At 42.2% G+C, this 23650-nt stretch overlaps 2 protein-coding genes and 2 long non-coding RNA genes across 4 annotated transcripts in view; all 4 read right to left on the bottom strand.

Annotated features, from left to right (window-relative positions):
* Positions 1–6389: 6389 nt before the first annotated feature.
* LOC138952391 (uncharacterized) lies at positions 6390–6806 on the bottom strand. Its single transcript, XM_070324093.1, has one exon. It carries the CDS (start codon positions 6804–6806, stop codon positions 6390–6392), a length of 417 nt encoding a protein of 138 aa, XP_070180194.1.
* Positions 6807–11154: 4348 nt separating this feature from the next.
* On the bottom strand, positions 11155–16233 carry LOC138982948 (uncharacterized). Its single transcript, XR_011461012.1, has 3 exons — positions 15488–16233; positions 14450–14578; positions 11155–13121 (listed from the first exon to the last, which is right to left on the bottom strand). It is a non-coding gene; the product is annotated as an uncharacterized lncRNA (long non-coding RNA).
* Positions 16234–17214: 981 nt separating this feature from the next.
* On the bottom strand, positions 17215–21705 carry LOC138982941 (uncharacterized). The gene is made up of 5 exons (XR_011461009.1): positions 21274–21705; positions 20668–20770; positions 19603–19663; positions 19168–19261; positions 17215–17420 (listed from the first exon to the last, which is right to left on the bottom strand). It is a non-coding gene; the product is annotated as an uncharacterized lncRNA (long non-coding RNA).
* Positions 21706–21859: 154 nt separating this feature from the next.
* The window catches only part of LOC138952308 (uncharacterized), a 4018-nt gene continuing 2227 nt past the window's right edge, over positions 21860–23650 (bottom strand). The window contains exons 2-4 of the mRNA XM_070323981.1: positions 22828–22947; positions 22493–22722; positions 21860–21914 (exon numbers count right to left, since the gene is read on the bottom strand). Coding sequence (XP_070180082.1) covers positions 21860–21914; positions 22493–22722; positions 22828–22947 — 405 coding nt within the window. The remainder of the gene's footprint in view (positions 21915–22492; positions 22723–22827; positions 22948–23650) is intronic.

Raw genomic sequence — 23650 nt, 5'->3', positions numbered from 1 at the left:
AGGAAGCCTGCACTCTTAAAAACAGGACAACAAATTTCAAATGTAAATAAACTAAACGTCTGCATGACCTATTTAGCTTATCTCCAAACCCTGGTTACCCATGCTAGTTCATCAGAAGAAAGTAAACACAATTTTGTGTTTTGCAGAAGAGCAATTTTTCATGTAAACTGAAATGGAAATCTGAATGTTCATAAAATGCAGAATGGAGAAACGCAAGTAAGGACTTAAGCGTTGTTACGACAATTGCACATACTTCAAACAAATTATTATCCCCAATGGAAATATTTCTTTTATTCCCGCGGTACAACGACTTGTAAATTCTAAAAGCACTTTGATGTTTAACTCTCAGATGCAAATTAAAGTAATGCAATTGCAAACAACGATCCCAGCGAGAACACGCGCGCAGAGGGAGAGAGAGAGAGAGAGAGAGAGAGAGAGAGAGAGAGAGAGAGAGAGAGAGAGAGAGAGACACACACACACACACACACACACACACACACACACACACACACACACACACACACACAGATAGACAGACAGACGGACAGACAGAGATAGAGACAGAGGTATGACGAATTCCACAAAAAGCTGCTGGTACCGGATTTATTCACTTGGGAACGCACATTGTCCTCAGTGTTGGATTTTCTGTTCATCCGTTTATCTGTGTGACAGGAATTCCGCATGTTTCTACAAGATTGTCGAAGAGAGAAAGTAATGCTCATGAATAAGAGTTTTGTAGTTTGATATAATGTGGTGTCTTCTGCAGGCAATTCCTTGAGTGGAAACCTTCAGCGGTGAATATGTAGGATTGTGAACAAGCCATAAGCAATGAAACATCATCGTAATAACACATCATCGTAAACATGTCTGGGCACTGGTGGTTGCCCCGTAACCACGGGATTTTAGACGAGTATGCTTCATAATATGACTTTTTTTCTTTTTCTTTTTTATAAGGCGATTAGAACTATGGTAGAATTTGCGCCGTATAAGTACCCTTATTACGTATTATCATTAGTAATTATGCTTCTGGTTCTGTGCTAGTAAGCGGCCGGCTACAGAAAGCGCTGAGGTGAATGTACATTGGGTACTAACAAAAACTAACCCATGTGATTGACCACAACACGACGACTTTATATGGTGACCCGTCTGTGACAGTTTGATTTGTGCGACTGAAATATATGTGAACTAATTAAATTAGTTTTGTATCCAAGAAAACAATTACTCGTTTACATTCTAAAACATGTTGTCGAACGAAATGCATTGTTTTGGTATAGGCCTACGTTACTTTCTCAATGCATAGAAATAGTCATGTTCAATGCCGGCTGCATCCATGCCGTAATGTAGGTGTGGTGGGGTGATGCGTGCATGCGTGCCTGCATGTGTACATTCGTCCGCGCATGCGCATGCGCATGTATCCACAGCTAATCGTATCGTCCTTTTGGTCCTAATATCTTATCGTCCCTTTTACTGTCTACGAACTCCTTTTGTTTAATGCCATTAAACATTGTGGGCCGACTCGTGGCTACAGGCAACGTGAAGATGAAAAGCCCTCAACTATCGATCCAGCAATTTGATTTAGTCTTTCTTTGGCGGCGCCTTACTCGTGCATGTAATGCACGCAATGGGCTGTCTCTTTGGCCCTGCATCTCCCCTCAAAATGAATATAAATTTAATTTCTTACTGGACTGGAAAATGGCACCTCTCCCTGACGGAAGAGAATTCAGTTACAGACAAAGTGGAGAGTAGTGCAAATTTATTGTGGCTTCCCTTACACACAATCTTTGTGATCTGTCTCGAGGAAATGTTGGGTTAAGGTAATGAAAATAAAGCGTGGGTGTAGCCAAGTGAAATGGACGGAAACGAGTGCATGTTCGTGTGTGTGTGTGTGCGTGCGTGCGCGCGTGTTTGTGCGTGCGTACATGCGTGCGTGCGCGCTTGCGTTCGTGTAGTATGTGCATTTGTGCGTTACTGTGTGTATGCATGCATGAGTGCGTGTACACGGGTGCGAACATACGAGTGTGTTTTTTTAGATACGCTAACTTATGTTCGTGTGTGTCAGGAACTAAACAAGTCATATAACTACATCGGTTCACAACGTACACGCGTGATTAAATCCCTGCCAAGTATCTGCAGCAGCTGTTACGACAGACTCACTGCATACACTCATATACAGTGTAGAATGTATACGCACAGGAACAACGTAACACCAAAATATCCTGAATAAACAGAAGACGGGCAGGTAAACATGGGTGTCTACCTCTGATCTTCCCCTCAGCCTTTCGCCCCCCACACACAAGGCGTTTGATTATGAAGAAAACCCCTCTTCGTGGTAATTGGGCCAGAGAACATGTGTAACAAGCAAGAACCGGCGAAGCTGGTTGCGATTAAGGCTACCCTGTAACCTGAATAAAGAAGTGACGCTGGTGTTCACTGAAGATGATGATGAAATGATCCTGCAGACAGGCCCAAGAATCTGTATATTATGACGGACATTTGTGCCGTTTTTTGGCTTGTTTACACCAGTGTTGTTTTGTTGTTGTTGTTGTTGTTGTTGTTGTTGTTGTTGTTGTTGTTGTTGTTGTTGTTGTTGTTGTTTTTATATGAATCCTACTTTAATTAGAGCTCCCATGGGGTCGCCTTCACGCGGCGGGAGTGTTTCCACAGAGCTACCCCACCCCTTTACTTCTCTTCTTTTGTCTTATTTCTGCCTTAACAGTCCTTTCACCTATATTTCCTTCCAAGAAAACTCTCCCTACTATTCCCTGCAGTTTTCCAATTCTTTTCTTGTTGTCTTATTTCTACCTGACTGGATCCATCACCTTTATTTCACTTACCAAAAGTCTTCTTTTCCACATCCTTATTTCTCTGCACCCCGCATGTCGTAAGAGGCGACTAACGGATTCTGTTTCTCCTTTTACCCTTGTTAAGTGGTTCTTGTATAGAATATAGTCAATGTTTGTAAAGATTTTAGTCAAGCAGTATGTAAGAAATGTTTAGTCCTTTGTACTGGAAACTTGCATTCTCCCAGTAAGGTCATATATTGTACTACGTTGCAAGCCCCTGGAGCAATTTTTTTATTAGTGCTTTTGTGAACAAGAAACACTTAACAAGTGGCTCTATCCCATCTCCCCCCTTTCCCCTATCCCATCTCCCCCCTTTCCCTCGTCGCGATATAACCTTCGTGGTTGAAAACGACGTTAAACACCAAATAAAGAAAAGAACTTTAATTAGAAAATATGGTACTTTGTCAGTGTATAGCCACTATTAAGGAAAGATAATGCTACTTTGTATATATGAAGGCTACTTTTGATAGATAATGCTACTTTATAAAATAAACTCTTCAAAAAAATCACCGCATCCACTTTTGCACCTCAACCCGGCAAAGCACTCATTCCCGTGTCAATGCACTCAAACCCTCCATGCCATCGAAGGCTATACACCTTGCCATCTGGCACAGCCCTCGAACCCAAGGCCTCCCCCACACAAGCTGATGATGTTAATCAAATAAAAATGTCTGTTGCGAAAGTTGTTCGTCTATTTCAAAGACCGATTGTGATTCACAGTCCTAATGCATGATTGGTAAATTATTGTGTTTTATAAAACGTTCCATTGATTACTCTTTCTTGGCTTTAGTGTTCTTCTTATCGCCATGTGACTCCGTTGTGTGGCTTCATCAGCAGGATCTCTAGCATGCTCCTGGGATTTAGGTTGTTGGTCGGATGGAAGGGAGGGATAATGATTTTCCGTTGGTACTCTAGGGCTGTCCTTTAGGTTTAACTATGTTCAATTTTGAAGTGTCTCAGTGTTCCGCTCGGGCGCGCTTGTGTGTGTGTGTGTGTGTGTGTGTGTGTGTGTGTGTGTGTGTCTGTGTCTGTGTCTGTGTGTGTCTGTGCCAGTGTGTCTGTGTGTATATGTGTGTGTGTGTGTATGTGTGTGTGCATACGCGTGTGTGCGTGAATGCGTACGTCCATGAGTGCGCGTGCATGCATATATATACACGCGTGCGTGTGTGCCGTGACTGCACTTCTAACGCAGGCGCACACACCCTTAGGTCATTATACGGGTGAGGAGTACAGTTGGCAGGCCCGGTAACCTGGATCTTGCGGAGCTGTTGACTGCGGTAATTAGGCCCGCTAACGTGAATAGCAAGCAGAGCTGTCGATGAAGCTGATTGCCGAAAACGTGACACAATGCAAATAAGTGTGCTCTTTGTGTTTGTGCCAGAGCTCACAATCAGTGAGAGTTGATGTGAAATGGAAAACATTCTCGCCTTTCACTCGTTCGCCTCCAACATTTTTTGTGTGTCTGTTTTGTTTGTCGTTTCCCGAAACATTTTAACTTCAAACTTCCTGATGATTATGATTTGCCACCATGTAACTTGCTTTCTCACTTGCTTGCCTGATTTTACGTTGTTCTATCTTTCGCCAGTGTTTGGTTGCATGTTGTTTTGTAGTTTCCCGAACCTACCTTTCTTCGTGATCAGTTCGTTTAATATGTGATTGTTTGATTGAATTAATTTCTTTTTATATCAGCTTCCCACCACGTGCAGATCAGATTTATTTTTCTGATGATCCACTAGATTCAGATTAGACAAATGTGAAGTGTCATACGTCACAGTCGAGAACTGTCGTTCATTAAAGATCCGAACAGCGGATTCATTTTTCAAGTTGCTGTCGACTTCTTATTTTTACCACTTGCAGATCACCCCCCCCCCCCCCCCCCCATTTGATATCCACAAAATGAGGATTTAGACCAGTTAACTGTGAGATGTTGTAGGTCACAGTCTAGAACTGTAATTGTTAATTCATGGTTAGTTTGTTTTAAAGCAGGGCATTGGACTTTAAGGATCCGAACTCCAGATTCATTTCTCGGTGCATCTCTCACCATATATAAAAGAAAGACATACCAGGCGGTCCTGGGGGAATTGTCTTTGATTAAATAGTTCTTCATACACACTTCATACTACTCAATTATCATTTCCTCTTGTTCAGACGAGCTGAACAGCTCACTAAATTTTGAGTGCTACAAGGGGCTCTGCTGGCAAGAGCTGGCAGCCAGGCTGTCACTTCAGAAGGTATGTACTACGTACACTTCACCCGTAATTTGACAAAAGAGGCAAGCAATGTCTTCACTCATGCCTCCCGCATGATGCTGATCAGCTATATCCCATTGCAGCACACGTAACATACAAGGCACATGCAGTCCTTTCCGTGAAAACAATTCGCCTCACCATCTCAGCTCTGGCCAGGGTTTTACATGGGATAAGACCATCTCTCACCATCTCAGCTCTGGCCAGGGTTTTACATGGGATAAGACCATCCCTCACCATCTCAGCTCTGGCCAGGGTTTTACATGGGAAAAGACCATCCCTCACCATCTCAGCTCTGGCCAGGGTTTTACATGGGAAAAGACCATCCCTCACCATCTCAGCTCTGGCCAGGGTTTTACATGGGATAAGACCATCTCTCACCATCTCAGCTCTGGCCAGGGTTTTACATGGGATAAGACCATTCCTCACCATCTCAGCTCTGGCCAGGATTTTACATGGGATAAGACCACCCCTCACCATCTCAGCTCTGGCCAGGGTTTTACATGGGATAAGACCATCTCTCACCATCTCAGCTCTGGCCAGGGTTTTACATGGGATAAGACCATCTCTCACCATCTCAGCTCTGGCCAGGGTTTTACATGGGATAAGACCATTCCTCACCATCTCAGCTCTGGCCAGGGTTTTACATGGGATAAGACCATCCCTCACCATCTCAGCTCTGGCCAGGGTTTTACATGGGATAAGACCATCCCTCACCATCTCAGCTCTGGCCAGGGTTTTACATGGGATAAGACCATCCCTCACCATCTCAGCTCTGGCCAGGGTTTTACATGGGATAAGACCATTCCTCCACCTGGATACACGCCGAAACTCTGTATTTTGACAGCTTTCTGTGCATAGTGAGATTTAAAGAATTAACATTTTCGCTGCCAGTTTATATTTGTTTACAAAGCATTTCCTGTATTCAACTGAGTTGACAAAGTCTGACAATGTGCCTTTGATGTATATATATATATGATTATACCACACACGCACACATTGTTTGTTTGTTGTTGTTATTGTTCCTCTTCTTCTTCTTTGTTGCTTACGGAACGGTTAGTTGCTGATTAAAGCAAGTAACTCATGAAGCCTGATGAAGTCCCACAGGCCGCGAAAGAGTTACATTCCCAAATTGCCACTAGTGTCCGTTAAGAAATCAATTTCCACTCTTCCCATTAAAGTACATCCTTGCTGGTGATTGTTGGTATATGTCCTAGGGGAGGAATTGCCTTACTCAGTGTATACGCCTGGCCAGATCTACTACGGCGAGTGGAATCGTTTACACGGTAACTCACTCAACTCAATGCCCGTCACTCCTGTCAGGGTATGGGCCGCCAACAACAGCTCTCCAGAGTCGTCTGTCCTGGGCCATCTTTTCTATCTGACTCCAGGTGTAGCCCATCTTTCTGGTGTCGGCCTCCAGGTCGCGTCGCCAGGTGTTTCTTGGACGGCCTCTCTTTCGCTTGCCCTGGGGATTCCACCTCAGCGCTTGTCTGGTGATGTTGGTTGATGGTTTGCGGAGGGTGTGTCCAATCCATCCCCATCTCCTTTTCCTGATTAGTTCTTCTGCAGGAAGTTGGCAGGTCCTTTCCCAAAGGTCGGCATTGCTGATGGTTTCGGGCCAGCGGATCTTGAGGACCCATCCTGAGGCAGCTGTTGATGAAGGTCTGGACTTTTCTGGTGGTAGTCTTGGTCGTTCTCCAGTAGTGGAATGCATGAATGGAGACTATTATAGTTAGCAACTAAACGTAGGTTCGAACTACGCAGTTCGTAACTACAGATTTAGTCAGTCTGCAATGCATGAGAGCGAACTTGGTCGAGACTACTTAGTTACCAACAAAAAGAGTAGGTCATAACTTTCAAGTGACGTCACGGGGAATCCCCGTCACTGCGCAGGCGCGGTGAACTCTTCACCTTCGAAAATGGTAAACAAACCAGCATGGGATTGGGAGCGAACTTGAGTGGTTGATCGATGCAATATTATTTTGGCGAGCAAACAAGACAAACATAGGCAGAACGCAAATGTTTCTCTCAGTTTTTCCGCACATTACGAGAGCTAAAACTGCCCGACCGGGGAGATGTACGCAGCATATAGGCTGAGTCAGTGTCGTCGAAGATTTGAGTGATGGCTCAGTCGGGGCTACCAGTAAGTTCGTCACACGGTAGATTCGTCACCTATGACGAAGTTACCGGCAGGGGTGGGCGGGTGTTTATGCTAAAGAGCTTATGCTTTCAGATGTTTCATTTGTGGGAGAGATTCAAGATTCACATTTTTTAGAGAGAGAGAGAGAGAGGGGGAGAGAGAGGGGGAGAGAGAGAGAGAGAGAGGTTATTTGAAAACCCGAGAGAGTCTACTCATTGTGCAGTTCTCAACTGAGCAGTTTTCAGACGACACAGTCCGAGCGTTGTTATTTTAAAACCCGAGATCTACTCATGAGCAGTTCTCAACCCGAGATCTACTCATTGAGCAGTTCTCAACAGCCTGTAGTGTGTGTGAGAGAGAGAGAGAGAGAGAGAGAGAGAGAGAGAGAGAGAGAGAGAGAGAGAGAGAGAGAGAGAGAGAGAGAGACACGGACGTACATACACCCACATCCATGACACGCACGCACGCACACACACGACACACTCACGCACGTACACACGCACTGACAAACACTCACACACACCATCGCACATACACACACACTCACTAAAACACACACACACACACACACGCACGTACACACGCACAAACACTCACACACACCATCGCACACACACACACACTCACTAACACACACACACACACGACTTCAACCTCACTGTCAAGGAGGCAGAGAAACTCAATGTGAGCAGAGGGAGGGGTGGAATGAGGTGGGAGAGAGAGAGAGAGAGAGAGAGAGAGAGAGACTGAGAGAGAGACTGAGAGAGAGAGCCGCGCTCGGACTACTGTGGCGAAGTTACCGGGACCGGTGACGAATCTACCGTGTGACGAACTTACTGGTAGCCTCAGTCGGTATGTACTGGGAAAAAGTCCGTGTCCCTCATACTGATTGTGCATGTTAAAGCAAAGCTGGAACTTTGTAACAGACAATGATGTATGGATGTATTTAAGTTTGTGTTTCAATGTATGGGAGGGAAACTGACATTTCTGAACTGAAAAAAGTCGTGTTTTGTGGAGTTTAGAGTTGTCAGTAGAGACCGAGTAATCGTTGAAGAGAAATAATTGCATGGTTCACCGCTGGAGAGTTAAACGACCATAAAACCGCACCACAGGTATGTCACGAAGCTGTCTAAGTTCTACACAGTCACTATACAACAAAAGAAAATTGAATGAGGGAATCAAGACAATAGATCAACTCTCTCTCTTTCTTTCTCTCAGTCTCTATCTCTCTCACACACACAGGCATACGCACACACTAACACACACACACACACACACACACACACACACACACACACACACACTCACTCACTCTCTCCCTCTCTCTCTAAACCGCTAAGAGGGAGGGACAAAGTTGAGAACAAGAGTGCCAGATAAAGGAAGGAATGTAATTTGGAGCGATCATTAAACAAATTAAGAAACAAGCAAGTTAGCAAGCAAATCCTTGAAAATGTGTGATGTCATACAAAAGGAGCCAACAATGTTTTGGCCTGGTGTTCTACTTACAAAATAAACTAGTAAAAGAATTGTGAGATGTAAAGAGAAAAGATTAACTGGAAACACTACCGAATTACAAGACATCATCAGTGATTTGAATCATGCACTTATGATTTTCTTCCTTTTTTCCAGATCGGGTAGAATACTTTATGTCAGTGACATATTTAAATGATTGCAATTTTGTGCTGGTCTTTAACATGAATAATTAGATACAATGAATACATTATTCAATGAGTAGGAAGTGACAATATTTTAATGTGTATGATCTTGTTTGATGAATGCCGCAAACACTCTGAGAAGTTCTTCTAAGCAAGCAAAGAAACAGAGGTAATGAAGTTGGATACTGAGATGACTATATTTTGTAACTTAGACACTCTGTCTATAAGGAAGCTAGCTGTTGCTTGAACATCATTTGAAAATTAATCTGCGCCAGTTTAAATGCATTGCTTCGGTATGGTAGAGCTGATCATCAAAATGCATCTCATTTGTGAAATTTTAGCTTTGATGTTGCACTGACTTCAGAAGACTAACCTGTTTCGTGAGTAAAAACTGCAAACATTTCAAGCTGACAAGAACAGAACGATGTTAAAATATAAGATATGATAAGGGAAATGTGAAGGCTAAATTAAACAAGGAATGAAATTGTAACCCACTCTGTACAAGTGGCGCGTTTTGCTGCATTGATCATGTTTTATTCTTTCATGTGTTCTTTTGAGTTTCCGACAACATTTGTTGTGTCATTGTGTATGAACGTTTTAATTTAAATGATGATAAACAATGATTGCATATTTTGTGTAAACGATTTCGCTCAACGTCTCAGATGTGGCATGCAGGCTTCACGTGGAATAAAACCATCCCTCCACTTTAACATATATCAGCTGTCAAAAACACGTGTGTTTACTTTGAAGTGTTGGAATGTTTGATCAATTAATTTGTTTAACTTCTACTGGCATCAATCCGCAAAATGTATTCATTCAAACATTCCAACTTTGCACATGACCCAGTCAGAATGTAAATGTTTGGTATGTATCAAAGTGTATAGATGGCCTAACCTCATGTAAGAGCCCATGCAGATATAAAATAGTAAGCCAAACTTGGCGTTTGCAAGAAGAACGGTGCATTGAAACTGACAGCAGCAACAACAATTTAATCATCCACAATCACAGTGTCACTCAGCTTTTCACCCCATCCAACCCACCAGCCATCCTCTCACTAAAAACCAAAACAAACTCCCCAAAACACACACACACACACATTAAAACACAGAGAATCATGAGATTTGTTTGTTTGTTTATTCATCCTGTAGAATGTTTCTTTAGCCACTGAGCCAACTATAATACTCGTCATAAAAAGTAGGCAGATCCGTTTGAGGGCAAATCTTTATGATGAGGCCGTTTATTAAAAAAACCAAATACAGGTTGACCCAAAAACAATGCAACCCACAACAAGTTAATAACCTACATTTGTGGACATAAACTTCAGCCTATGCATGACCCTTCTACAAAGTGACAATTTTGAAGATCAAATAGGCTGACTTTTGTGCAATTTTAAATTAAGTTCCCAATTTTGGGGATCGACTCAACGGTACGGGTTTTAAAATTGAGCGGTAGCGAAACTTGCCCGATCTAAGCGCTCAAGATTGTAACATTCGGGGCAATTCGAATCACAAAAGTATACCTTAATCAACATTCAGACCTGGGAATCCCTGTTTTGGACTTGGAGTATTCTCAAACAAACTTGGTGTATTTTTGTTTTAAATGAGCGTACTCCACATTTAAACATGCAGGGCCGGACTACCGGGGGGGTTATGGGGGTTGCGCAACCCCCCCCCTAGCCTAAACATGTACCTTACTTATTTAATTTTTTTTTTATTATTGCTTATTTTATGCCGTTTCATGCAAGGAGCGACCATTTTCCTATCTCAGAATATGACCTACCCGTCAGCTTCAGGGGGCTTCGCCCCCTGACCCCCACAACGAGGGGGGGGTTGTGGGTTCTAGGGTTTCCGGACCCCCCCCCCAGCCAAAAAATAAAAATATTGAATGAGGTATGCATTTCTTTATTTTACATTGAGTTTCAATTTTTGGTGTATAAATCGGTGACAAAATCTGCTGCCTGAAACTGGTAATGATCATCCTCAGAATGCACCAGATTGCACCATTTTGCATCCTTTTTTTCAAAATTTTCCGGGGGGGCTAGCCCCCGGACCCCCCTAGCAAGCTAGGCGCTTCGCGCCGTCGGCTCGGCGCTTCGCGCCGTCTGCTCGGCGCTTCGCGCCTTCACACCCGTAATCTTCACAATATACTTTTGAAAAAAACCAGTCATAAAATGAACTGATCCGCCCCTGCCGCCAGGGGGGACATCCCCCTGGGCCACCACTGGCAACCCCTCCCCTCCTCTTCGCCTAGTCCGGCCCTGAACATGCTTCACACGCGTCTGTCTATGAGTATATAACTGCTTTCTTCAGGTCACCGATGATCTAGGGGGTGTATACTCAGACATTCAGATAATATAAAAGCTAAAAGTCTGGAGGGTTTAAATTAAGTAAGTATTGATACCGTTCATGGTCAAACTTCGTTTTTAGTGAATCGACCGCCGAAGTTGGAATTTATTTTTTGAAATAGAGCACAAAAGTCAGACCATTTGACCAGTTACATTTGATCTACAAAATGTCCACTTTGTGGAAGGGTCATGCACTGGCTGCGGTTTATGTACCTTAAAAATAAAGTGATTCGGTCAACAGATGTAGAAGTTATTAGCATTGTTTTAGTGTTACATTTTTTTGGTTTATCCTGTATATGACTGAAAAAAGCCATTCATTCCCCAAACCTATTCAGAAAGCAGATTGGGTTTATATGACATAGTGTTTATACAGTGGAACATACAACACAGACACCCTGCAAAATCAAATTCGCAAAATCAATGTTCCCGCGTTAAAATTGACAAAAAATCAGAACTGCCAAAACAAAACATCTTCTGCACGTCAATAGAAAAAACAATCAAATCTGCATCCAAATCAGTCAGTTTTGTTCACATATCTGGTCTAACACTGACATTAAGGCATGTTGATTTGTGTAGGTGTCATTCCTCTGAGAAGCTGTAAAAGGCAGATTTAGTGGGTAATGAGACAAAAACCGGTACGTTTTCGTAACTCCTCAACGCATTGCCTTCAACGTTGCGGTGATTTGTGCTAACAGTAGTAACACATGTGGGAAAGTTCATACGGATTTTAAAGTCATTTGAGACATTAGTCTGCTGTTAATTGACATGCCAGAAAGAGTTCTTAAATTGATGGTAGGTCTTCGCTGACTCATTGAAAAACAATTAATTTGTTGTTATCTTCAAGAACAATAACAGATGCGCCACACAATTAAATTTCATGTACATATTTTATCAGACATTGGCGGTATGAGGATTTCAACGCGAACATTAATATTTTGCCTCATTCAGAGCGCTGAGCGCAAATGTAGGCCTACGCCTAGAAAAGCTCACGGCTGACACGCTTAACTGATCATGGCTCTTGAAAGAGCATTTTCCAAGAATGTGTGTGTGCGTACAAGTGCGCTGTGAACAGTCATAGTTGAAAATGTATGAAATTAAAGGTAAATTGAAGCTTTCATTTTTCTTAATGCATGCTAATTTTTTTTTACAAATTCAGTTCATTGGACAGGGTACATTTTTATTTTTAAAATTCGTTCTGGCATGTCGCGCAACAGTAGAACTAATATCTCACATGACTTGAGATTCCGTGTGTACTTAACGACATGTGTTAGCCCAAATCACTGACAAGTTTTAAGACAATGCGTTGAGGAGTTCTGAAATGTACCATTTTTGGTCTCATTACCCGCTAAAACGACTTCAAAAACTGAGAGGATTGACAACTACACGCTCAGCATGCCATAGCGTTCATGTTAGACAAGATATATGTGAACAAAACGGACTGTTTTGGATAAAGATTTGATTGTTCTGTCTAATGACATGCAAAACATGTTTCGGTTTAGTTGTTCTGATTTGTGTTGTTGATTTTAACACGGGAAGCTTGATTTTGTGAATTTGATTTGTGGGAGGGGAGGGGGGGTGTCTGTGTTGCAGGTTTCACTGCATAGACACTACCTCATGAAAACCCAATTTTGTTTCTGAATAAAGTAGGGAAATTAATGGCCTTTTCAGTCATATACTTGGTTTTTCAATCAACAGCCTCATCAGTAAGATCTGCCCTCAAACGCATCTGCCTACTTTTTATGACAGGTAGTGTAGAAACCTCTGCAAGCATTCTCAGCCGAATCAGATGGAAAAGCACAGAATTGTGATGGTACTCTGAATTTGATCATCGTCCCCAGCGAACCCAGGAACCAAGGTGCAAACAGCCTTCCCTTAATGTAGCGGTCCTTCCTGAAAAATAAAGAAAACATATAACTGAGCACCTTCAGTATTCACGGGGATGGGTTTTGGTTAGCGAGGGGAGGGTGTGTGTTGGGGGAGAAGGTGTGTATGTGTTGAGCTGTGTGTGTGTGTGTGGGGGGGGGGGGTGAGGAAGCACTTGCTCTTCACATGACCATTGGGATCGGGGATGGTGTGTGTGATATTGTAATCTAAACTATTAAAAAAATCTGTGCGTGTATGAACTTTGTGCTCGGCAGAAATGTTTCTCGATTTTAGTCAAAAACAAGTGTGCCCTCAACCCACACACTTTCGCTCTTCAGCATCAACACTATACAGTTTGAGTTTCATTGGGAAATGTGTCTCGATTTCAGTCCAAAACAGAACTTTCAGGATCCAAAGCACTCGCCTGTCAGCCTTTTTATTAAAATACATTCAACCCACCACATTTTCCAGTAAGGAAGATTCTGGGGATGTGTGTTGATCCCATTGATTTTGGCCATTTCAGATCTGGCCAGTTGTACATGGGATAGGAACATAACTTCACCCAGACACATAAAATATTGACACCCTGACAGTCAGTGACTGCTTCATGTGCATAGTTGAATTTTGTTTATGAACGAATTTCTCAAAAGTCACTCGCAGAAGTAAAGAAGTAACATTTTTGTTAATCTGAGAGTGGTTTCCACAACAAAATCTAACTCTGAGCAGGAAGAAGCCAGGGTGTTGAATGTAGAAGTATCCGAGTGAACAGATTCATTCTTATTCCAAAGCCTGGCAAGATCTAGGATGGTGAGCCAAGGGAAGAATAACGGTATGTGCCTTTAAAATAATTCCAGTAAATTAGTAATGATTTCATTTTATCTTGCAATTTTGTTTTACTTTCCTGTGCTGCATTAGTTCATTCACACTGTGTAATTTACTTTAAGAATAGTGGCAAAGGATTTGAGAAGAGAAAGAGAACTAAAACCAAGCTTTATGTACCATTTTGTATAAATAGTACAAATTGTACTATGCAAGGATACATACAGATGTAAGAATTTATTTTATACAAAGCCGTAATGTTTTTGTGTCAATAAACTTGCATCTCCTGCCACTACTCTCAGATTCAGATGTAACAAGTGTTGACATAGCTGAATGTATCTATCTAGATTGTAAGTGCATCTAATGTGAAACGCAGATCTCTTTACAACACAACGTACAAAAGTCTGCCAAAAACATCTACACAGCTTCAAACTACTATCACCAGTGCCAATTTACATATCATAAATCAATTTTACAATAACAATTTAATAGGCACAAGCAGGTACTTGGTAGTGGTACAGAAATGTGTGACTTACTCTTCATGGTAGTCTGTAAAGCAGCATGTCCACTCAGTCTGAATCCTCTCCAGAATCCATATATATATATCTGAATGCAAGAGCTGTATGAACACTTCATCACACATCATCTCTGGTTTCTTAGGAGGCCTGAAAAAACACACCATAAAATAATTAATTAACAATAAATAATAACTGTATTATAATTAAACCACTCGCTCATTGATTCTTTTATCCCCTCTTTCACAATCATAGTTTATACAGCAGCATTTACCTCTGACTCTGTTCATGCAGAGTAAATATCAAGTATTTAAACAGAAAAATAAGTCATTGTTGAATAACCCTTCTAAAAATACACAATAGACACACTTTCAGTGGCAGTGATTCAAGTGAAGTCAGTTTCTTTCTTCATTTGTATACACACAAAAATTGTTTTGGGCCAGTTAGTGTTACTCTTGGCTTTACCACTTACTATATCAAATTATACATGCATTCAGCTTAGAAAACATACTTCTAATGTTGGGAGTGCAGTGTGAGCCAGGACATTTACAGCAAATAAGGATACACAACAGTTCATTCAGAGATAGATTTGCCATTCACTGCATTATATTGTTAGTTGAATGAGATAGATCTACAGCGATGCTTCAATGCATTAGATTAGCTTTGTTTTAGTGTCTACTGTTCATTGCTCCACCGTGGGAAATTCAGTCAACAGTGCACAGTTCCGAAGAAACCGATGCTGCTGTGCATAATCATTGATGCATTGACGATCGTTCATTGTCAATGTCACTGTCAGAAAAACAACAACTGTATCTTTCATCGTCACCACTACACAATGGCTCGTAGGCCTATTTTCCTATGACACTGAACACGGTTTCGGAGACACTCAGACAGTACTGCCTGGCCCATAGATCTAGATCTACCCTTGCTCTCACTTTCTAACAAATGTATTATTGCAATATAATCTGACACACACTCACACACCGAGGCGCACAAACGAACACACACACCGTGGGACACACAAACTACACGCACACAACGGATGAATCTTGCTCTTACCTGTTGGATGATCCAAACCGATTAAAATCAGCGACAGGAAGATGTACAAGCCAAATTTGTACAGTCGCTGATGTAAAAAGTGGAAATTTAGTCAATGTTCATAGCAAATCTCCCGACTCAAGGTAGATCGTGTCCCAAATCAGCTGTGCCGGTCACTTCACGACTTGTATTTGAACCCCCTCCAAAGCGCAATCAATGTTTCAACTTCTTTGTCGACATCATTCTTTGGTTCATGCGTCGGACTGCCGAATATTTGATTTTTTTGTACAGCAAAATCAAAGACTGTCATGGCGGCCGCCATTTGTATTTTTGCAATAGTTCGAAACTAAGGAATTTGGTCCTCCTCGGAGGAGGACCAAATTTAGGCAAGTTAAGCGGGGCTCACACACAGGCGGAGCAATTAAGCGGAGCAGGCTGCTCCGATCCTGCTCCGCTCTCCACCTGCCCTCTCACACACAAGCTCCGGTTCCGGAGCAGGCTGCTCCGATCCTGCTCCGGTAGGGGATTCCCCTATGATATGACGTAGTTTCTCCACCCGCGCTGTCTGATGGGAAATATTGTTACACGTGGATAAGCAGTGGCGGGAAAAAACACCGTGATGTTTACCAAAGGAGACAAAAGTCTTGTCTTTTATCGCAATTACTGAACATATTTCTAAATGGACTCTGTATAAGTCAGTGTGTGTGTGTGTGTGTGTGTGCCAGTGCGTTTTAGAGCTTTTCAGACACAAAATATGTGAGTGTGGGGGTCGGGTGAAGAGAGAGGTGGACTAACAACTGTTGGGACATGTTTTAAGTTTTGGTTCTTTTTTGTTTTATCGAGTTATATCCGAAGCTTCAAAGATGTTCAATGTGCATAGTTACACTAGCTTCCATGGAATCCATTCTTTTCTTTTAGATCTACTACTAACAATCTCTCTTGCAGACGGTTAGACTGTTGCTTTATGTTACGCGCAATATGGCTTTGATTTAGATTTAGTTTTTTTCATTTTGTGTGTGGTTTCATTTAGCTTCATTCTACTCAGAAGAAATGTTTTAAACATGATTAACAAAATATTACTTTATGGATGTTTGCAAATAGAAACGTACGTGTGTCAACAGCGCAACAAGTTTCTAAAGAGGACGATGGCCGGACCGTATCAGGCCCAATTGTGTTAGGGGTTCATTAGTTGAGGGCGCTAGGGTCTGGACGTTTTGAAATGTAGATGAGAATATGTGGAATCTAGCTGGCGCGTTCTCCGAATATTTGTCATGATTTATTGATTTTTATTTCATTTTCACCCTTGGAGGAGATACATGTTCAGGCCGGGGTGGGGGGGGGGTGACAGGAACCCCCCCCCCCCCCCTGGATCCGTCCTTGACGCTAGACAAAAAACAAAAAAGTATCTGTGCTGTAGCTTTTTTTATGTTTTATCTCACCCTCATTTGTGACCCTCCACCACGGAATGAGTCGCATGTCATCTTAGCATGATTTTTATATTTTTACATTTTCCTAAAGAGTTTTGAATGCTCTATCCAGTGGTGAAAACCGTTTTAGAAAAGAGCGAAAACCTTTCGAGTTATAAGCCTGTGACTAAGGTGACCCTCAGACAGTTACCAGACACCCCCCAGACTTATATTAAGCCTAGCGCAAAACCGCGCGAGGTGACATGCGACTCATTCTGTGGTGGAGGGTCACATTTTTGAATGTTGTTTTCACACACACACACACACACACTTTTGATCCCATTCCATGTACTGCGAAGACTTTATTCAGGGTTTTAGCTAGTACTTAAACATCAAATTTCAAAGCACAAGTCTGAGCTGAGCATAGATATGCATAAATGTGTAAAATAATGGTGATTTGTGATCAAAACACTTCACAGGGAAGCTTGTTTATATGTCTTATGTATGTGTCTTCCATCGCCCTGGCAACATCAGAACTCCACACCAGCCTGCAAAAGTATAAACATAAAAGGTGACACAAATGAAACAAATGCAGCCCACAAAAATGCTTAATATTTCTTGACCTGTTGACCTAGTTAGTTAATATTTGGTGATTATTAACTATATCTTATGCATGACAAAGGTCAACACAGTGGCGAGTTCACAGGTCAAATGGAGGGGTAATTTGGAACACTTTTGAGTTTTGATCTAGCTGTAATCTTCTTTTTTCAGCACATTTTCAACAACAACAAAAAAGGATTAAAACATTACGTCTCCAATGAGTTAACAAGATCGTAAGATTTTGTTGATCTTGTCCGAGTGGATTTTGTGTATACAAGTGTTATCTGATAGTTACCTTATTGCTTCATGTGTCATTAACGGTGTCACTGGTTGTCTGAGGGATGCATTGACTAAGATCTCATATATGCTAGATGTCAAAAAACTACTCAAATTACCTGCCCTCGAAAGGGTGGTAACCAAGCTAAAGAGCTTTTGGTATGCGTTCCGGTAGAAGGTTACCCTCATTTTGTTTAGTTCGAGAGATTTATGATAGCTGACATTTTGGTTCAAACGTCATGGAATGTATCTTTAAGCTCTTATAAGGAAAGTTTGTCTTGTCACAAACCATGCAAAAGCACATTCCTACCTCCCAATGTAAGACTTTCTTTAATCTGAGTATCTTCCATTTAATAGTACGGCAATTAAACAAGAAAAGTCACACTCTGCATAGCGACACAACTCGATGCAAGTCACACATTGCATAATAACTCTCTGCAATTTAACCTCACAATCTGCATGGAGATAAATACCCTGACATTTAGTGTTAAAATTTTGTTTGCATGAAAAAAACACCTGTACCGTAAACTACCTTGTACTCGCCAATCCCCCGTATGCACTAATTTTGCTCAAAAGTAGGGGCTCGTGAAAAATCGTGTATTTGATCACTGGTTATGAGAATGATAGTAGGATTTGTTAATGTGCAAAACATGTCTATACCCTCATGTTTCTCACTATGTGACACACTCGTTCGTGTGTGTGCAAGTGCTTCGCCTGAATGGAACATGGAAACCTAAACAAAGCAACACCTGTGTGCCATAGTTTTAGAACAAATGCTCATATCGCAAAAGAAAATTATGACTGAAGATCTGCTTCGCATATCTAGCGTTACGAGCAGCAGCGCTTGTGTCGGGACAAAAGTCATAAACTTGCACAATGAAACATCATAACTGCATTCAGTTCCGTTTTCCTGATCAAAGAGGGGGGAGGGGGGAAATGTATACATGTCAAACACAGCAACGTTTTATAAAAATTTAAAAAAAATAAATAAATAAAAAACACAGGTCAGTTTACTTGATCTCTTTAAATCCCCCAAGGTCGACCTCGTAAACCTTCGATGAGTCTCTCAAATATTTGTCCACTTTTGACATGGCTATCCAAAGACTGCAGTGGCCAATGTATGAACTCAGCGGTATGTCTGCATTGCAGCCTCTTGTCATTCATTATTCACTCGGCCAATATCTCTGTATTTTGTGAAGAGGATTAAAAACAAAAAGAAACTGTCGGGTGTTTTTTTGCACCTTTGGATGTGGGGGTGGGTGATTACAAGGTACTATACCCTATATACCCTATACAGAGTTTGTTGACCCAAAGTAGGGGGTGGGCGTGTGCTCGATACTGGGCGTTTACAAGGAAGTTGACTGTAATTGTATATTTGAATTCAGCAGTTTGTTCAGCTCTATGTGTTTAAAAGTTTACCTTCATCATTTTGACATTCTCGTACTCAAATCACATCTCAGACAATGTTGTAGACTCCATTGATAGACGATGTGGTGCATGGGAGAACTGCAATCTGAAGAAAAGATTAAGAAATAATACACAGACGAAGAACACCCACAACAACATTAGCAGCAGCAACAGTCTATATGATTTTACTCAAAGAACACTTAATCATAAAATGAAGATCAGTGTCATGTCAGTGATCTGTGGGGGCGGTAGAAGGGTAGTTTGGGAAGCAGGGGAAGTACGGGTGGGGATGAGCTGGCTATGTACACAGTTTGAAACTATTCAGCATGGGCATCTATAGATGTAGTGACTGGTTCAATATTTAACGAATTTAAAAAGACGACTCTGAAATGTATCATGTGAACCAACTTCTCAATAAACCAAATGAAGACCAGTTTAAAAAGTTACCTGTTTCATTTTGGAATGCTTTTGGTCCCATCACATCTCTGATGTACACTCCATAGACGCACTGTAGTAATAAGAAAAAACTGTTTAAGGAGTAAAAAGATTATGCAGGGAGGAAGAACAGTAAGAACAACAGAATCAGCAGCAACATTCACTAATCTTACTCCACATAACACATAACACTGAATCTCAGTGAAGAGTTAGTGATCTAAATATGTTAATTAAACAGAGAGACATAGAGAGATTGAGAAGGAGACAACAGCTATGTGCATTATGTGCATGTGCGTGTGTGTTTGTGCGTGTGTGTGTGTGTGTATGTGTGTGTGTGTGTGAGGGAAAATTTAGTCATTGAAAACTAAACACTTTCTACTCTTCAATATCAACAGTCATAGGCATAAGATTAAGAGCCACTGGGAAAGTTGGACATGAACATGTATATGTTGCAGGTGAGGAGGGGGGGGGGGGTGGTGGTGGCTGGAGGGTCTTTGTTGTTTGTAGATTATAACTTAGCACAAATTCCTGTTGTGCAGTGTGAAACACTGTAATGTATAAGCAGAAATGACTGTGGAATAACTTTCTTCTGTTATATCAGTATGATTATTTGCAAAGTTACCTGGATCATTGTGGCATCCTCTTGATCCTATCACGACTCAGACTTTAGTAGACGTGCCTGTAGAGGGAAGGGATGGGGGAAGGGGGTGGGGGGTGGGCATAGAGAGTGTCGGTGTAATATGAAGGAGGGAGGGGAGAACCATTGGTAAATAAAACTCTTATAATATCAACAGTTCTGAAACTATTTGAGCACGAGTTCCCCATTACCACACAAAGGTGCAGATAGCAACAGATGTTACACCGAGAGTGGGGGGGGGGGGGGGACTTTTAGAGGGTTGGTTGTTGGACTGTAGTATCTGAATAGCAGTGCTATAGGGTGAGGGTGGTGCTGGGACGGAGTATGTATCGTACGTAACTTGAATTGGATATTAATATAAAGCATGATCACTCAGACTAGAGCTAAAAACGGTGTTAATCTTCACACACATTACATAATATGAATTCACAAGCATGTACCTTTTGTTTTGCCCTTGAGTTTGGTAGAAGGCAATATTGAGTGTCGAACACAAGTTGCATTGATCACTGACACTGCGTCACCCTGCGGTCAATCTCCTCTGATCTGCAGATTGCACCAGCACAAACCTAAACAATGTTATGATCGCAAAAAGCCTGCATAGCCAATGGATCTAAGAACACAAACACTCGATGGATCTAATTAGAGAGTCTGCAAACGAGTCATTTTACGTTGGAAATTCAATGACAATCTGTCAGTCAATGAAGCAGATAGATCTGTCCCTGCGATTGTTTTTGCAAGCAGATAAATGTTTGAACTTCACTTATCCCCTTATCATTCAACAAATTGATATCTTGCATGATGAATTTTGTGCCGAGGAGCTGAACAAACAATCAAAATCAAGCAAGTGGTACATTCAGAAGACAAACTTCAGTCGCAAAAACAAACTGACGAGAAAGAACCTAGCTTAATTACTGCTGTATTGATTTCGGCCAAACCAACGCATTTGGCATGCCGAAGTCAATCCTCCTTTGATTCCAATCATTGTACATGATCTTAATGCAAAAACATATATGAAAACGAGCTGATCGAAATGAGTAACATCGCACCTGCATTGACTGTACTGCGAAAGCGAAGGTCGTCTGCGACTGGAGATTTCGAAGTTGAACAGCAGCGTTTCTTCACACTCAGCTGTTGGCTTCCTCGGAAAAGTGAAAAGCGTGACTTGAAATCTAGCGGAAACCACATTTTATCTTTCCGTTTCGGCATTCTTGTGTAAAATCCATGAAAAAGTTCTTTCGAAAAAGGCGGCCGTCGTTATTTGGGATGCCACCTAGTGTCACACTACTATTTCCGGAGAAAGTGATGAGTGCGCTGATTGGCTGCACCGCTGCACCGGAGCCAAAAAATAGAAACGTGTCCTATTCCTTGCTCCGCACCGCACACACAACTTTCTCCACTCCTGCAACGGAAGTAGCGTCATCTCTCCGCCTGGTGCAGCCTACTCCACCCTTGCTCCGCTTGCTCCACCTGTGTGTGAGCCCCGCTTTAGTCACCAACTTAGGTCGGAACATTTGAAAATATCGTGCCATGCATTGCGCACTAGAGCGATAGTTTCGAACTTTGGATTTAGTTCCCAACTAGCTTGATAGTCTCCATTCATGCATTCCACTACAGGTCTCTGATCCGTATAGTTTACACGGTAAGGACTGTGACTGTAAGCCCATCTGACGTCAACCGCTCTTGACGTCTATGTGCACACAATTGCGAGCAACCTATGAGGCCACACAAGCACGTGCGGCATTGTTTGCCTCCTATGAAACTAGTATCGTTGCTGTGTTGGCGGCCAACCGTTTCTGCTTCGTATGTTATGTGTTTTACGATGTTGATTATGTAGTATAATAGTGTAGCGGGCAAACTGAGAGGCTAAGTGGGTAAGACTGTACGTAGATGCACTTTTTCATGGTAAGAGTTTGGGCCGCCGGTTTTCTTGCTTTTCGGTCCCGGGACACACTCTTGAGGTCTTTGTAGTTGTTGATGATGCTGCATTTGATCAGGAACCAGGATTATCGTATTCAGAGTTAATGTAACTTCCTCCTCCTCCTCCTCCTCCTTCTCGTTCTCCTCCTATTTCTCCCCCCCCCCTCCCCCTCTTTCTCCTCCTCCTCTTCTTTCTCCTCCCTCCTCCTCCGGCTCCTCTTCCCCCTCCTCCTCGTCCTCCATCCGGCTCCTTCTCTTTCTCCTCCCCCTCTCCCTCCTCCTCCCCTTTCTCCTCCTCCTCTTCTTTCTTCTCCTTTTCCTTTCTCCTCCTCTTCTTTCTCCTCCTGCTCTTCCTTCTCTTCCTCCTCTTTCTCCTTCTCCTCTTCTTTCTCCTCCTCCTCCTCTTCTTTCACCTCCTCATCCTCTTTCTCCTCCTCCTCCTCATCCTCTTCCTCCTCTTTCTCCTTCTCCTCTTCTTTCTCCTCCTCCTCCTCTTCTTTCACGTCCTCATCCTCTTTCTCCTCCTCCTCTTCCTTCTCTTCCTCCTCTTTCTCCTTCTCCTCTTCTTTCTCCTCCTCCTCCTCTTCTTTCACCTCCTCCTCTTCTTTCTCCTCCTGCTCTTCCTTCTCTTCCTCCTCTTTCTCCTTCTCCTCTTCTTTCTCCTCCTCCTCCTCTTCTTTCACCTCCTCATCCTCTTTCTCCTCCTCCTCCTCATCCTCTTTCTTCTCCTCCTCCTCCTCTTCCTCCTCCGGCTCCTCCTCTTTGTCCTCCTCCACCTTCTCCTCCTCCGGCTCCTCCTCCTTCTCCTCCGCCGATGATGATGATAATCATTATTGCTGTTAATCCCACCACCATGCGTTGGCATCCTCATATTATGATCAAGCATTTTGTTTGACAACATCCCTTTCAGTCCCAATACTCACAAACAAACAGACGAAGACACAAACTGACAAGGAACAAAAACAACGGCATCAATAATGAAGCACAAAACAGCAGAAGCCAGCAGCAACATTGACGTACAATCGCATAAGAAGACAAACAAAGAAACAGTCTCATGAATTTTAGCATTTGTCCCTCGGGTGAAGAAAAAAGAGGAAATCCCTTTTTTCTAGGGGGGTTCGGGGGCATGCTCCCCCGACATTTTTTTTAAATGGTACATTAAAATCTGTACAATCTGGTGCATTCTGAGACTAAAATTCAACTCGTTTGGATCAGGTAAAAAATACATTCTCCTCATCCCCCCACCCCCTCATACAAAAAAAAAAAAAAAAAAAAAATTCACACAACAATGGTAACATTGTAATGGTGCATACTTAGTAATGAACCATGTATCCATAATCCAATACTGGCAATAGTATGATTCAGTGCATTGAAGCTCAAAATGACTATTAGTTATCAGGATTTTTCAGTCAGCACAATTTAACTCTCAAGCCTCCAGTGTTCTGTTCCATCTTCCCTTCTCTCCATATCATTCAGTCAACAAGTTATAGATACTGTGATGAAATG

This window comes from Littorina saxatilis, linkage group LG1, assembly GCF_037325665.1.
Source record: "Littorina saxatilis isolate snail1 linkage group LG1, US_GU_Lsax_2.0, whole genome shotgun sequence".
NCBI classification, from domain to species: Eukaryota; Metazoa; Mollusca; class Gastropoda; order Littorinimorpha; family Littorinidae; genus Littorina; species Littorina saxatilis.
The sequence above is the reverse complement of the archived record's forward strand: the minus strand, read 5'-3'. Positions and strand labels throughout refer to the sequence as shown.